This window comes from Lissotriton helveticus, chromosome 6 (genome assembly GCF_964261635.1).
Source record: "Lissotriton helveticus chromosome 6, aLisHel1.1, whole genome shotgun sequence".
Taxonomy (NCBI): domain Eukaryota; kingdom Metazoa; phylum Chordata; class Amphibia; order Caudata; family Salamandridae; genus Lissotriton; species Lissotriton helveticus.
The window spans coordinates 116,716,077-116,732,102 of record NC_136067.1 but is presented as its reverse complement, the minus strand read 5'-3'; the positions used below and the strand labels follow the sequence as shown (position 1 = coordinate 116,732,102).

General features: G+C 44.6%; 1 protein-coding gene across 5 annotated transcripts in view; it reads right to left on the bottom strand.

Moving 5' to 3' along the window:
- Nucleotides 1-677: 677 nt before the first annotated feature.
- The window catches only part of POLH (DNA polymerase eta), a 100,075-nt gene continuing 84,726 nt past the window's right edge, over nucleotides 678-16,026 (bottom strand). For 2 of the 5 annotated variants that reach the window (XM_078647465.1, XM_078647464.1), the window contains exons 11-12: nucleotides 10,915-11,087; nucleotides 678-3,656 (exon numbers count right to left, since the gene is read on the bottom strand). In XM_078647465.1, coding sequence (XP_078503591.1) covers nucleotides 2,699-3,656; nucleotides 10,915-11,087 — 1,131 coding nt within the window. In that variant the 3' untranslated portion in view covers nucleotides 678-2,698. Of the gene's footprint in view, nucleotides 3,657-6,490; nucleotides 6,570-10,914; nucleotides 11,088-16,026 lie in introns of those variants that run through there. The other 3 variants (XM_078647466.1, XM_078647468.1, XM_078647467.1) reach the window with 3 other exon arrangements.

Here is a 16,026-nt window from a genome sequence, read left to right as displayed (position 1 = left end):
AGACCTATTGCATTTTCAATGCTTGTTTATATTTAATGTTTTCTGCACTCGCAGCAGAGGGGACGACGCTCCTCTGCCCGCCTAGAGGCACCGCCGTTGGAATTTTGGAGTGCCCCAGGTACTACAATTTTAAGTCTAACAAATACCAACCGGTCACTGTCTCTCTCTCTAGCTGAATTAACAGGCTGAGAGAAAATATGGAGCATCTTAAGAAAGAGGGGGAGGACTACAGACGCAGCTAGCAGCAGCATTGGCTGGTAACAATGCTGGCAGTAACTGAGATACTAACGTCCTTCAATGATTGGCCAGTAGAATTGTATGCTGTGGTGAGCAGTGCCCACCTGCATACCAAGCCTTGGCAGGGATGCATCAGAACCAGGTCCCTCAGAGGAAGCACTTGCAAGCCCTGCAAATGAAGGCTGCAGTGAAGTATGGAAGGAAGGAGAGCACCTAGATCAGGATATAAAGGGGCTGAGAGACAGTTGAGGGAACAGACATCAGGATGGACAAACAGCAGCTGAAACGGGATGGGGAGGGGTAGAGACAAGCCCTTCATTTTTCAACGTGGTTTGCTTTCGAAAACATTCAGGGTTTTTTATTCTCTTTGTCCAGTGTGGGTGGAACATTGAGTGCTTGTGGATGGTCTAGGCCAGAAAAACTGCAAATACAGAGGGCAGTGTGCTATACTTTGTTTTATTATTATTTACACTGAAGTGAGAAATATACTTTGCCATAATTTCTGCAAAATTCTTAAACCTTTCAAGATTTTAACTTTTTCACAGCAGAGATTTGACAACATTTCTGCTGCTTTTGACACATCTCTCTGATAGTTTGGGCTTCTTTCAGTTGATTTATCATTATGAATTAATGTTTATAGGTTTTTAGGTGAAGCATTCATGACTTCTTAGGGGAAAACGATTAGACTGTGACAGAATATGTGTTTGGAAATTGGGCAAATTTGGGGTTAAGCACTTACAGTTTGTGTACGTTTCAGACAAGACTAAACAGACTATGTAAACAAAGACCAATACTGAGAACCTTGGAGAATAATAGTATCCCATGAGTCCATAATTGAGATGGGGAGGCCAGGAGAAGTGAAAAGAGGGAATGCATGATGTGTGAACGACATTCATCTGAAACATACGATCTTAAGCCTACGGCTGTGTGCTAAGACTGTCACATTTAGGGTAAAAGGCACCGTCACAATGGGATCAAACAAGAAACATATTTGTAGAAACCACTGCTACTTGAATCCAGGGCTCACGCTCTTTCCAATGTGACCTGCAAAGTTATTCCTGCATACCTGGGCACTTACGGAGCCCCACTAACAGCTCAGGGGAGACCCGCGGCACGGAGATGGCTACCATTCGGTGATCTCAACAGGCTCCTCTATTCTGCTGCAGCACCAGGAACACTACAGACGTAATGTACTGCCTGTGAAAATGTAAACTAGAACTAGATGCCTGTGAATGTAAAGAGCGGAGTACATCTTTCTCTATGACATGGTCATACTGCCTCCCCTTTGCCCATTTCTCTCATTGCTGCACAGAACTAGGAATCGGTAGCTCCTTGCACAATTTTGCCATGTAAGCCCAAATCCTTCCTGCTAACCAAGCTCTGATCAACAGTGTGCTACAGGAGCATGTCAATAATGTCTAGTAATGCCATTAAGACTCCATAGAGTCCTGCTGATACACCTCACTCATATGTGGTTATGGCTTTGGTACAGTGTACCCAATCCTGGACCCCTCTAAAGGAGAAATAGGCTTACCATGGGATAAGACACCTACGGCATCTGAACAGCATGCAGTCAAACGGAAACATCTCAACTAAATAAGGATTCTATTGCTGACAAACATCTTGCACACAAGCTAAAGGTCCAAATGCTTTCACAAAGCCGCAGCCTCATAAAACCTCCCCAGGCATAAAAAGCAGACGTGAAGCAAACTGGATTATACATATATTAAAACTCTGCTGTGAGATACTGTACGGAAGATCAAGTGGTTGGTTCCTCACAGAAGAGAATGAGCTACAAAATCCCAACCTTGGCCACTGGTGCCCAGAATGGCAGGTTGCCACCGATTCCTGCTGAGGTAAGCAAGCAGTGCTTGGAATCCTTCTTCCACAGGGGTGTACTGTTGTGTACATGTAGTGCAGAGCTGCAAGCAATGTGTATGCTGGTTGCAGTGAATGTTTTATAGTATGTCAGTGGCTTCCTAGATCATCAAGGCGTATTTAGTAAACCGTGGAAAGAAAATGCCAAAAAGCTGGACCCAGTTATTACAAAGGCATGCCCAGGTTGATGCCGCTTTTGAGCATCTTTAAATCACACCAGTTCACCAATCAACCTTGAACTTGCACACCCCAAGACGCGCTACCGTATAACGGACTTTGCAAATACCTACATGAAAACAATTCTTGTCGGTTCATGAGCAGAACTACACTGAACCATCCATCACACCAGATCCACTTCTTGCCAGGTGCAATAAATGAAAGGACTGAAATATCTATTTGAGCTCTGGCCCGCAATTGGACCTTTTGGGATTCTTTGCAAGATAAGGGCGATACAGGTTGAGAGGAAAAGTATGACGTGTGCATATATGATCCGTTAATACCAGCTTACGATTGTTCCCATCCTGCACTTTCCATTGTTCATAACGTACATCCTCCCTCTGCCCCACGCGTCTTCAGGGTGCAGCTATCGAGGAGTCTTCTTAAAGAAAGAGTCTAGGGTCATGTTGGCGTCATGTTTGGGGCGCTTGGCACTAGACGACGGGGTGCTCTTGGCCTTGCTCTTGCCTCTCAGTGGTGAGGACAGCGCAGGACTGGGTGAGGCTGTGATGCTGGAAGAGCTGGGTACAGAAAAGGAGTTCTGGAGATCTAGGGCAAAATGGAAATCCATGTGCTCGGGAAGCTCCCAAACCACGACCTTCTCGCTGCACTTTTCACACTGCACCAGATCTTCTGCATCAACAGGAGGCAAGACCTTGAAGGACACCGCACAATCCGAAGGGGATTCCTGAGTGTCACCCACATCAGGAGAAGCTACAACCTTTGCCTCACTGGCTGAATTATATTCCACATCTTCAGTTTCAATGAAATCCAAACTGTTCTCATCCACAGTTTCATCATCAGATGTGAAGCTCGTGGACTCAAGCATGGAAAGATTGTTTTGTGATGAGAGATTTGTTTCATGGATATTTCCAAGGCTTGGCCTCTTAGGTAATTCTGGAGCTGGGCCCTGAAATGAACCATTCTCACTAGGGAATTCCACTGATGGTGCAACATTCTCACTAGATTCAGGATCTGAGCCTGGTGTGGAGAGATTTAAAGTGTTCATAGAGTATAGTGCTGTTCCAGTGCCTGGAAGGGATGCTTTTTTATTATCAAATGACTTCCTCTTTTCTTTAGCCCTTTCAAACATTGCCTGGATTGCACTGGGTGGTTTTGGACTTGGCATCTGCTTTTTTGGACGTTCAATGGACGCAGGTAGGTGAGCTGCTGCAGTAGAGGTAGAACTGCAGGACAAGGAGTCTCCAGCCTTTTGAGTACAAGATGCGTCACTGGTCAAGAAGCCGGTGATGCCCCCTCTGGAAGGTGTCAGCGTCTCACAAAACTTGCCTGCAGAGAGCTGAATCAGGGTGAGTGGAGGTGACCTAGAAAAAGTTACAAAAATAAGTATCAAGTTAGGTTTCAAAAAAGAATATTCGTACACATCCTTTCCTTAGATCTATGGTTCATGTTAAAGGTAATTAACGGTGCTCACTGCAGCGTTCACAAGGTGGCGGCTTCCGCTATAGCACTATTAATGAATACAATGCTTGTAAATGGGGCCTAAAAGTGTGGAACAGGCTTACCATTGCTTTCCTTCTTGTTAAGTGTGGAATAAGTAGTTGGGGGAAAAAAATCATATTTGGAATCCTGAACATCTTTGACTCACCGGCACAGTTAAAAATTAGCACCAGATCAGGAGCCGAAGGCTCCTTTAATTAGAAGCAGCAATTTCCTAGTAGTGTTTTTAATTGCATGTCCTTTTATACATTCAAGTGGAGCTGAAACAGCTCCACTAGCACCTGATGCAGAATGTATGTACTCTTTTATTGCTCACCAGTGCTTTCACAGCTCACATTTTTATGTGTGTGCACAGGAGGGGGTTATACATACCTTACAATGGACAACTGAGCAGGAGGAGGCCATCGCCTCCTTGTGACTTTCCTAGTGTATTTTCCTGCATCCTCAGACCCCTTTTCCTCCATCAACTGGTATGGGACACAAAATCCCACACAACTTCATACATTTTCCACTCGGGCTTCCAATCAGCCTAAGAGAACATGTGCAGGATCTGGCAGGCCGTGTGCACACTGCAGTGGAGCATGTGCAGAGCATTGTCGAGCGTGTGCAGGGCAGGGTTGGGACAGTGAAGGTCAAAGCCGTTTAATGTTTTGTTGATTTAATTGCTCAGCCTCGATCACCAAAGTTGGTACCAGTGTAGAAAAATGTGGAACTGGGGGTTTGAGCAGATCCCTAAGCTGCTGAATAAAAACTAATGTTCAGAACCTTGTTGAACTCACTAAATGTGCCAGATTTCAACTTACGCTACCCTAACATATATCTGACTTTGTGATCCCCTCCACAGAGTATGGAATAGCCCTACTAACCAGGCTGCCAAAATCTCAAAGCCATCATCCACTCTGCAGCCAGGTTCATCGCCCAAACGAAAACAACTGACAAAATCGTTCATCTCCGTATCTCGCTACCAAACCTTTTTTTATTTTTTATCTTTTCCCACCAAGTAGCAATAATGTACATCATATATGCATCATCCATTTTTACATAGAAGTCATAATGCCTCCATGCATACAATGACAGTCAACTTAAATAACGCATATACTGTACTGTACGGTACATAACATAATACCTTACACAAATGATTACCATCTGATGATCACAGTTCTTTAACTCACATTCCGCATCTATGCCCAGACTTGACCTGAACATGGGTACTACTGTCTCACATAATTCTCGATGACATGCATCACCCCTCCGTAGCTATATAATCCTCCGCAACTGGTAAACAAGAGTCATCTTGGGTTTGTTGCAGATAGTCCATTAGTGGTTGCCAGAAATCCTTAGGCCTGGAGGCTTGGGGGATTTCTTCCGCATATGTCCCTAATGTTTGCTTACAATATAATAAGTCAGCTATCCAATCCTTGAGTCTGGGAAGGTTGTTTACTACCCCACTTTATAACTACACGTCTTTTCGCGAGTAGCAGAGTCACCGCCAGGAATTTACATCTTTTGGCCTGTTTGAGTTTACGAATTCCCAGCAGGCATACCAATGGTGCATTTGGAAGTTGTTCGTTCACCATGCTCGATGGTGCATCTGTAATATAGCTTGCCAATACTTGTTTAGACTGGAACATGCCCAGGCCATGTGTAAGAAGTCAGCCCCAGGTGCCGCACAGCGCAGACATTTGTCGTCCCCTTTAAGGCCGTATCGGTGTAGTTGAGCCCGTCTATAATATGTCTGATGGATACATTTAAAATGTATGATCTTTAGATTACAATTTGATGTAAGTAAGTCTAATTGTGCACAGCTATAGCTCCAGTCTTCTTCAGATATGGTTTTCCCATCTCTTGAGCGATCTATCAAGCCCTGAAACTTGTTCCTTCTGGGAAGCGGTGTATAGGAGTATGACCAGGTTTGTTCGTGTGGGTGCGGTCAATAATATTTGTAGGGCGTGCAGCGATGTAGGTTCTTCTGGGAACGAATCATACAAGTCTTTGATTGCTGCCAGTATCCTTAAATATGCAAACCTCTTTAGTGGCGTTTGATGTGCACAAAGGGATGAATCATTGTGTAGGATAAATTCTTTGTGTGGAAACAAAGTACCCAGGGTCGATAAACCCATTTCCCCTAGTACCATCTGCATTTTCTTTTCCTGTGTTACTGAAAGTTTGGGATGGTTAGCCAGTGGCAACGCCGGAGCATATATAGGTAGTTTCTGTGCTCTTAGTGCTAGAGTGTGCCATGCCCTAGATGTGCATTTGACCGTTTGTATCGTATCTTTGGGATAGCAACTTATAGGGTCTGATATGTAGTGCGTAAGTCGGTTTGGATGAACACTGTCCCTCTCTACTGCAATATGTGGGATATGGGAGTGTGGTTGTATCCAATAGTGTGCATGATGTGTTTGTGCACAATAGTAATATAATTGTAGGTCAGGGGCAGCAAACCCACCCTGGAGATAGGGTTTTGTTAGTGTCTTCCAACTGACCCTGAGTTGTTTCCCAGCCCATGTTAGACGTTGTAAGACCCTGCGCAGTTTAACAAAGACTCGCTACCAAACCTTACACTTAAAGTGCGTTCTGCCTACAAAACCGAATGCCACAGATATTGGGCTGTTCACCCTAATTACCCCTGATCTCGCTCACACAATGTAGTTGTCTGGTAAGTAAGGATCCTAAGAAACAAAACTCCTCAATACACCCCATTACAAATGTATGTCCCTTGGTCCCCAGATATGGAACACTCGCCCTTCCATCTGATATAAGAAATGCTGCCTCACCTTACACCCAGACCAAAAAAACCAAAACAGTTAAAAAATCCTTATCACTTCAGAAGCAGAAACTCAAATAATATACGTACTTTCCACGTATCTTACAACTGTGTCGCTAACAGAATGTACACATGCCATATAGAAGCTGATACTGTATGTGAGAAGTTGGCCTGATATGCAGTGCTCACTATTCTAGTGATCACTATGTATCAGTCCAAACAACCCTTATTGATGATTGGTTGTAAGTCAACCTTATAGACCAGCTATCCTAGTAGCATGGATACGAGCAGTCTAAGGCTAAGACTCTAGAGGGCGTGTTAAGCCAGCTGTTTTACCATCACATTACCCCTTGAACACCAAGTGAAAGGACACCACACAAGTTGTTATGAAAATAAATGTATATTTATTTCTAACAAGTCTACCCTGAAAACTCTATGAGTCAGGGAGCTAAGCACAATACAAAACTCTTAAGAAAATACTTTAAGTCGCACAATTTACACAAATGCCCTAGGGGCACGAAAAACCATATACACAGTAAGTGGAATGCGAACTTGCTAGCAGGTAAGTAATACGTTTCTAGACTTAGGAATCGCTAGGCCTACAATTCTAAACACTGGGATTAGATGCAGGAGGCCTGTGGACGTCGTGTGCAGAGTGGGAACTCTCACGCGTAAGGCGGGAAAAAGTCTATGGAGGCTAGCAGTTGCAAAGTTACTGTTCTCGGGCGAACCCGACTAGGTGGATCAAAAACGGGAGTGGATCCGAACACTTAGGGTGTTGGACTATGCTGGAGCACCGGAGTACTCAGGTTACCTAGCCCAGGGGCTGCGGCTGCATAGGGTCGAAGTTGCGTCGGAAACCCTCGTTGAAGATCCAGGAGCCTGAAGAAAGAGTTGCTGGCAGGCGGCCAGTGAAGAAAGTTCGGAGTGATCCAAGCCTGGATCAGGGAAGAAGAAACCTGTAAGCAGAGGGGACCAAGTTCTGAATCACTAGCCAGTGATTTGAGTGGGCACCAGGATGGCACCGGACCACCTCAGCCAGGTGAGTGGGCGCTGCTGGGCTCTGCAGTCTCTCGGACCAGGAGGCGTTGTCGGCGACCAGGATGGAGGTGCGAGCTGTCCCACGAAGGTTCTTGCTGTCGACGTCGCTGGACCCAGGATTGGGCAACAAGTCTTGGCAAATGCAAGGCCCACGCGGTGGACCTAAAATGGCGTCTTGAGTGGACCAGGAGGGTCCAAGGTGCTTCTCTGATGAAGGGAAGCAAGGGCCAGTCTGGAGCAACCAGACCAGCAGTCTTTGTCGTCGTGGAGCGTCGTGAGGGGGCCACTAGCCAACGGGCAAGCGACCTGGACAACGCGGTGAACAGCAACAAGCAGAAGGGCCCCACGCAGATCTCGTGGATGCAGGGGGGCTGAACTTCGGTGCTGGAGCTGCTCAGGGTCGGGGCTTCTCTCACCCCAAAGCACTCGGTCGAGGGTCGCTCGGTGGTCGTGCTGGACAAGCGTCGTGCAGTTCTGAAGATGGCCGGTCCCTCGAGGTCTCGTCGCACCCACGGATCACAGCTGGGCTGATGATGTAGGTTGAGGTCAGAGGTGCCAGGGAAGCCGGTTCTCGTCGTGCTGAAGCAGTCTTGATCCGAAGGAGAGACTGGCAACAAACCGCGAAGCTTGGTTGGTGCCTGCTGCTGCAGGGTGACTACTCCTTAGTCACAAGGGAGAAATCTTGGGAAGAGTCTTGAGTTCTTCTTGAAGAAGGTCGGTTCAGGATTCAAAGATTGATCTGATTTGGAAGGGGGCCTGCTCCTACCTTTATCCTGAAAAAGGGGGCTGGCACGCGACTAAGTCCTGCCCTATGGGTGGGACTAGGAGGGGGGTGGTTACACCCCTCTCCTTTGGCGGGCTTTCCCCAGCTCAGGGTCTGGTGTGCCCCTGGAACCGGTTCAAGCCGGCCTATGCACAGTGAGCATCGGGGTGCCACTTGCAGTCACCTTCCTCTAAAGCCCTGCCTACCTAGAATACACAAAACCCTGTCTGGGACGGTGCTGGCACCGCCCCTGGCAGGAAACCCTTTGCCCTTGCCTCCTGCTCTGGGAGGACTCCCAGCAGCAGGAGGGCAGACTTGTGTCTCGGTGGCAGCATCCATTTTGTGGAGCTAAGGCTCTGTTTGACTTTAACCGGGGTTACAGGCTACATACATGTCGTGTCCCTCTAGAAGGGTGGAATGCTAACCCCGTCGCCAGAATTGGCGAGGGGTTAGTATTCCAATTCGTATGACACCTTACTCGACATGTTTTGATAAAGCGATACCAGAGTTGGCATATAACCGCGAGGATTATAATGCACTTAAGAGTATATGGTATGCGATATCATGGAAACGGCTAAGGGATAGATCCCGAAAGCCGCAGACAGGCTCAGCTCATGCCAGAGCACCATCTCACACGATTCCAAGCACTCTGCCTTCAGGATTGTCAAGGCCTGCCATAGGAGTGACTGATAGGAGATCTGTGTGTCCATTTAGGTTTAGATATAGGTATACTATATCTAAAGCAAAGGGTGATTACACCACCTTGCCCCAGCTGTCGTGCAGCCAGTTGTGTCAGATTTGGATGGCCAGCCAGGGGTGGCATAATACATGCTGCAGCCCCTGGTAGGCCCTGGGTACACCTATGCCCTGGGTACCTAAGGTACACTGTACAGGGACTGATAAGGTGACTCAGTATCCAATTAGATATGTACCTAAGGTACATGGAATCCATTTTACAGAGAGAGCAGTAGGCCTGGGGCCCTGAATAGCAGGGTCCCAGGTCAACTAAGTCAGAAAACCAGCAAAATACCAGGCAAAAAGTTGGGGGCAACCATAGTCAGGGATCTACCTTCCTACACTGTACATTTCGTGTACATGCATACACCGCCACACGAGTCTCAAGTTGACATTTCAGGCTGCCCGCTCATTCTACCTACAACTGCTTACTATCTACAATTTTATTTTCATTCTATATTCCTTAATGGTGTATGGCTGGGGTCCACAAATACATTAGTCATCCTTCTAGCGTTCAACTATATTATACATGTTCATTGTAACTTTATGGTAAAGCTCGGTCACCCCTGCAGGGTTTAGTAGCACTACAACAAACATGACTAAACTTGAATAAACAGACAAATATAACTTACCCTTACATCACAAAGAATAATATTCTAAGCTGTGCAGCTTTGATTCTCAAAGAGGAACAGTTTATTTCATGAGCAGTTCAATCCATGCTTATTGCGACCATTAGACTATCTATTAGAGCCCCACTTTATTTTGGTATAATATACAAACATGGGCATTGACCACATCTTAGATTTCTCAACCTTATTACTTGGAGTGGATGTGATATATGACTTGCGCAAATGGATCCTATTTTCCATCTTTTCAGGATACTGGTTTATTTATTGCTAGAGACTTTGTGGAGCTTAATTGCTGTAAACATTACAGACTGATCTTACATACCATTGCTACCCAAGTGTCAGGTAAGATCCCTTTCTGACCACAGCGTACAAATATGGAAATATATGTTTCTACCGTCTGAAACTTGACTTATGGCTAACTTTAGTCAATATTGGTTTTTTGCCTTTTTTTACTTCCCTTACTAGGTTTTCGGACCATTATTACTTACCTCGAAATGGAAATATTTTAATTTAGAGCTCTGACATACTACACCTCGCCTTGATACACGAGGTGAGAATGGGGACTTTTGTGGTTATATTATACAGACAGGAACCTAATGTCGATTTTATTTATACTTCAGAGATTATTTTCTCTTTTCTACTGATGTGGTCTGACACATGATAAAGCACGAATTGTGGCTGATTCTTTGCCATCTCTTCCCAATTAGGAATTTGGACGATTTTACTTCTATTTTGGACATAATTTGACTTTTGGCATGTATATATTGCACCTCGTATTGTCATATGAGGTGAGATTTACGTTTTTTTAGTTTATTTATTGGCTTTCTATCATAACACATATGGTTAGTTATTTGGGATCTTTCTACTTTCATTTCAACTGACTTTTTCTACTCTGTGTATCTTTTGTTTCTGTCTGATTCATCTCCATGGGTTTATTCCCACCCTTCATTGATCCCAAAGGGAATGAGTTTGGACACTGATGCGTATAATTGTCACTGCTGTGAGTTATGATGTCCCTTTTACTTATGCCTGTTTTTATCATGTACTTTTTTGAAATGTGATGTTTTAAATTGTATATATTTATGTGCTATATGTTTTTTTTTGTTTTTAAGGCACAATCATCACAGTCAAACCCTACCACATTCAGAAATGAGACTATGCACATGGGTACAAAGAAAAGCACTCACCACGCCATCTGGTGGGCTCCAGCAGCATTGCACGCCTTTAAAATAATGAAGGCATCACTGCAGATCTTCTCCGCCTCATAGCGCGCCAGGGCACAGCAGCGCGACTGGCTGTTTGCTCTCTTGTCGCCTTGCACTCGAATGCTCACGGTCAGCAGCTTCGCCACCCGATTGTTCTGTTAGGTAGAAAAACAGGGAAGAGTCCAAAGAATGGATTAATGGCCTGGAAACACAAGTATATGCTGCTCTCAAGCAGAACGTTCTCCCTTTACAAGTATATTGCACCTCCTTAGTGTCAGCTTGGACCAGACACAGCGGAGATGCTCTGGAAGCCGTTGGCAATGGTGAAGGCCACACATTTAAGGCATGTCAAGGCTCATTGCCATCATCTGGGGCCCTATCATGTATGGGGCGCATTTCCTTGTTTGCACCTGGCAAAACAGTTGCGCTGGGTGCAAACAGGGAAAGTGCACCTTGTTACATGGAATGCACTGCTCCCAGGGCAGCGCATTCAAGTGAAAAACAGAGGACCTGCTTTGAAGCCGCTCAGTGTTTCACTGGGTAGGCGGCTAACCGCCTGCTTTTTTAAGGGTATTAGTTATCGCGTTGCTGGTGGGTGCAATGAGCGACTGCACTGCCTGCATTGGGATGTCTAGGGGGTCCATGGAATCCCCTTTTATCTCTCCAGAGGGCTACTATCATGGGGTGCACTGTTAAGTGGGCTCCCTGACAGCTTCTTTGCCTCTGCACCCTAATCTAGAATACGGCGCAGGAGCAGAGGCAAAGGGATTCCCTAATTTGAACCCTCTGGTGATTTTGCTGGCACTACATGTCCGCCAGCACCATCTGTATTACAGAGAGGGCCGCGCAAGCTGCTGCTGCCCCATCTGTAAACACCCAAGTGCCCCAGGGGCGCGTAAAGTGGGAGCATATGCTAATTGCACCTCCAGGGCACTTTCCATAATATGGCCCCTGGTTGCAAGCTTGTAACCCTAACCCAGACACCGGAGGCTCTCACAGAAGCCTAGTTGTTTCTATGAATGAGGATACAGAGTTTGCAGCACTCTGGGCACATACAGCGCAAACACACAGCTAACCTTGTGTACATAGCTGCCAAGTTTTCAGACTGGTCATGTGTGACATTTCCATGGCTTCAGTGTGCGTATGAGTGACATTTCATTGCCAAATGTGTGAGAGGTCAAGTGATATGCTAACACAAGTAAGTCAAACTATAAAGTCTATTAAAACAGACAAACATTGCAAATTAACCCCTTTTGAGCACTATAAAACTCTAGAAAAGCCCTGTTTAGGGGCTAAATGGCACAATGTGAAATGCTGGCTTCCCAACTTCACTAGACTGTGATGAAATATTTTATTATGGCAAGGTGTCAGCGCATGTACGACAAGCTCTCTTTTCTCTACCCAGTGGCGTAACAAAACTTGAGGGGGCCCCCCTGCAAAACACATGGAGGGGGGCCCCCCGGCTCACCACCTACCACTTTGCCCTTCCGCCCAAAAATCTGGAATATTTTGATTTGAAACCTCCAACATTTAAATGAAATGCCTCTCTATTGCCTTTCTCAAAGTTCTAATGAGAAAGTGGGAAACCCGCTTAACATATAAGCTATGCCATTTGTAACAATAATGTCAAAAACAGATTATTTAACTGAGGCAGCAATCAGAACAATGCCAAGGAGCGATCCATTGTCTCAGGAACTGCCTATGGCTGAAGAATAACTATGAAGGGTATGAACTAGATTTGACATTAATGGACAATAGCTTGAAACTTTGAAAGACAAACCCAAACCTGAAATTCCATAAAAACTCGACTGACAATATACATGAGAAGTACACAAGATATAACTCTGTATCCTACGAAAGGCAAGAGAAATAGACTGGTGAATTATCTGCATGCCGCAAACTAGCAACTGTTTAAGGTTGTGCATGATAATAGCGTGAAGTGAGGAAGCAATTTCAATTTCTACCATCATGTCTTTATTAGTAAGCATTACAAGACAGGCAGGTAAACCAGGCTGAGGATGAAAACTGTTTGGATGCTTCAGAACATTGATGCAGATGTTGGTCTGTTTTAATTTATCATTTCTGTAGTGTAAACAATGCTAAATACAAGATTTAAGGCACACATATTACAGACAATTGTAAGCAACACCATAAATAACACTGCATGTAGAATAAAAACAAACCATATCAGCAAGTACCTAATGACAATCTATACAAACTGTAGTTGGTAAAGCAAAACAAAAGGTGCCACTACTTTCAAAGTGCATAATAAAACAATCGCCAGTCCAGAAATAAACAGAAATCAAGCATGTTTAGTAAAACAATTATCTTTCTTCTTGCAAACGTGAAAATACATTCAAAGTGTATGATAAAAACAAGTCCAGCAGTATGCAAAAATGAAGCCAGGTTAGTCAAACAATTTCCCGTTTGGTGTGTGCATAAAGGCACATATATTTCAAAGCAACTGGAAAACAATAATAACTGCAGCACTATACAATAATCAAACCAGTTTAAACTAATAATTCCCTTTTGAAAGGCTTCAATATTTCAAAGTGACTAGCAAAACAGTAACAAGTCGAGCAGGCAGCAGCATACAAAAATCAAACCACTTTAGTCAACCAATGACCTTTTGGTTTGTGCTTGTGCATGAAGGTGCAAACATTTCAAAGTGACGGGTAAAACAATAACGAGGACAGCAAGCAGCAGCATACATAATTCACACCTATTTAGTCAAACTAGTTCTCCTTTTGTTTGTGCACCACCACAGAAACACTTATGCAGAGTTTAAACATTCTGCACCTTTGCTACAATTTGTTTTTATTTTGCTGATCTTTCTACACAAAATGTATTTTCCATGGGCCTAGATGTGCCAGCCCACGTGGAATACTGGCCATTATATTCGCAGATGTCACCAGGAACAGCTTAAGGATTTTAGGGGCAAACTGCCAAACGTACTTTGGGGACCTCTGTAAGAACAGTTTTGAATTTATGATCCTATTTTACCCTTCCATTCCCTCTTTGGGCGAGTCACAGACAGTGCACAGACACACTAGTCCACATTCTAAATGTGTTTACATGTAATATTCAGGGATAGTGGTGTATGTTTTCAATATTGTACCACAGCAGCATATTATTGCAAATATTCTCTGTGCCACTCTCCCATTTCTCATATGTTCGAGGTCCTGATTTGATCCAAAAGAAAATTTTATGAATGTTGCATGAAACTCAACATTGCTCTACAAAATGTCTATAATAGACACACATGAACCAATATTGGAAAAAAGTGACGGAAAGTTGTATTTAAAACAATCTGCTTAAAAATCATTTAATGCCATCAGGGTAAGACTCTGCAGAATAGAGCTGGTTTTATCAGGGGGTCCCTGAAAGTCTGGGGCCCTGGGCTGGAGCCCACTTTGCCCATGCCTCAAAACATCTCGGGATGGCATCGGACAGGCTTTTTTGGCGCACCCTCCCCCATTTCCTCCTTTTCCATGAATTCCCCCACTACCACTCACCAACAATGCACCTCATCTCTCTATAGTACCTTTCTGACAAACATTTCATTTTTTATAGCGCTACTCTTAGTTTACTCACACTCAGTTCTGTGATCTGCATGGTACACTTTCTTCTAGGAGTGTCTCTATGAGTGCACGGTGAGTGATGCGACAGTGTGACAGTAGGGTAAGAGGAGTGACTACAGGGTGGGTGAGGTGACCATATGAATTTGGTGCAGATGTAAGTGCAGAGCGGGATGAAAGAAGGCATGGTTAGTGAAAGTCTTATTTAAGTGAGACTGCAGATTGAACAGTGAGGGGGACAGGAGAGTGAAGTGTGACATGAGTGCAGGGTGAGTAGTTTGCTCGTGTGACTGCAAGGTGAGGTACAGGGTGAACCGTGCAAGTGCATTGTGAGTGCAAAGTGATCACTGTAAGTGTAGGGTGAGGTGGTGAATGGTGGGAGTACATGGTGATGAGTGTGAGTGCATTGTGATCGCTGCTGTGAGTGCAGGGTGAGCGTAAAAGTGAAGGGCGAGAATGAGGAGTGAGTTGTCTGAATGCAGGGTGCATTCCCAGACACTTGAAGTAACTCAACAGGTTATTGACGGCGGCGTAGGTTTTCAGATACAAGTTAAACTATTCCTATTATGGCGCTAATCAGGGATCGAGAATGGAGGAAATAAATAATGTGCTGATCCTGCAACAAACTTCCAGTCTTATGATTAGGGTGGGCAGCTCAATATTTAGATGTCCCAGACAGCGACAAAAATAAGCAGTCCCCCAAAGCCGTATTTTCAGCACTTATCTGTGCATACTTCCAACAACAAATATAAATAGAAAGCACTTTTAATTGTGTTCCAGGGTTGCCTGAATGATCCAGGACTGATAATTAAAGGGAACAAAGACCGAAAAGTCACATTACAAATCCGTACATACTTTATTTATAACCCTATTTAGTGTCAAGACAAGGTCTTTCCAGGCTCTTTAAACAACACATTGCTGGCATTTTACCTTTGGCAACAATACTTTATATTCCTTTTCGTGAAATGCATTCTCACACTACAGCAGTAAATGTAAATTTGAAATGTAAGGAATAGGCAGAGTGGGGGCCCAGGGGGTACTGAAACCAGAAAAAAACAAGCCTCTGTAACCAGTTTACAAAGGTATGTAAATATGCAAATGGTCTCTGCCCTGAAGGCAGTTGCCTTCTACCCCCTTGCTGCTGGGCCTGGAAGCTCAGGTCACCTGCACCTACCACACACCATTTCATTTATGAGGCAGGACTGTTATGAGGCAACTCACTGATGCAACCAACGCCAGCGAGATAGTGTAGTGCTGCCTGTGTGCGCTACAGCACTGATGGGGCCCCTAGAAGCTGGAACACCGCGGCTTCTGCATGCATAACTGCCAAGGTTTTAGATTGCCATGTGTGACATTTTCATAATTTCAGTATAATTACGAGTGACATTTCAACGACTATGAGAGACACTTTCTTGCAAGCAAAAATATACAGGAAGTCGATCAAAACATATAAATATCAGAAATTACACTCATTTGAGCAAGAAGAAACTAGAAGATCTTAAAACACCAGAAATGG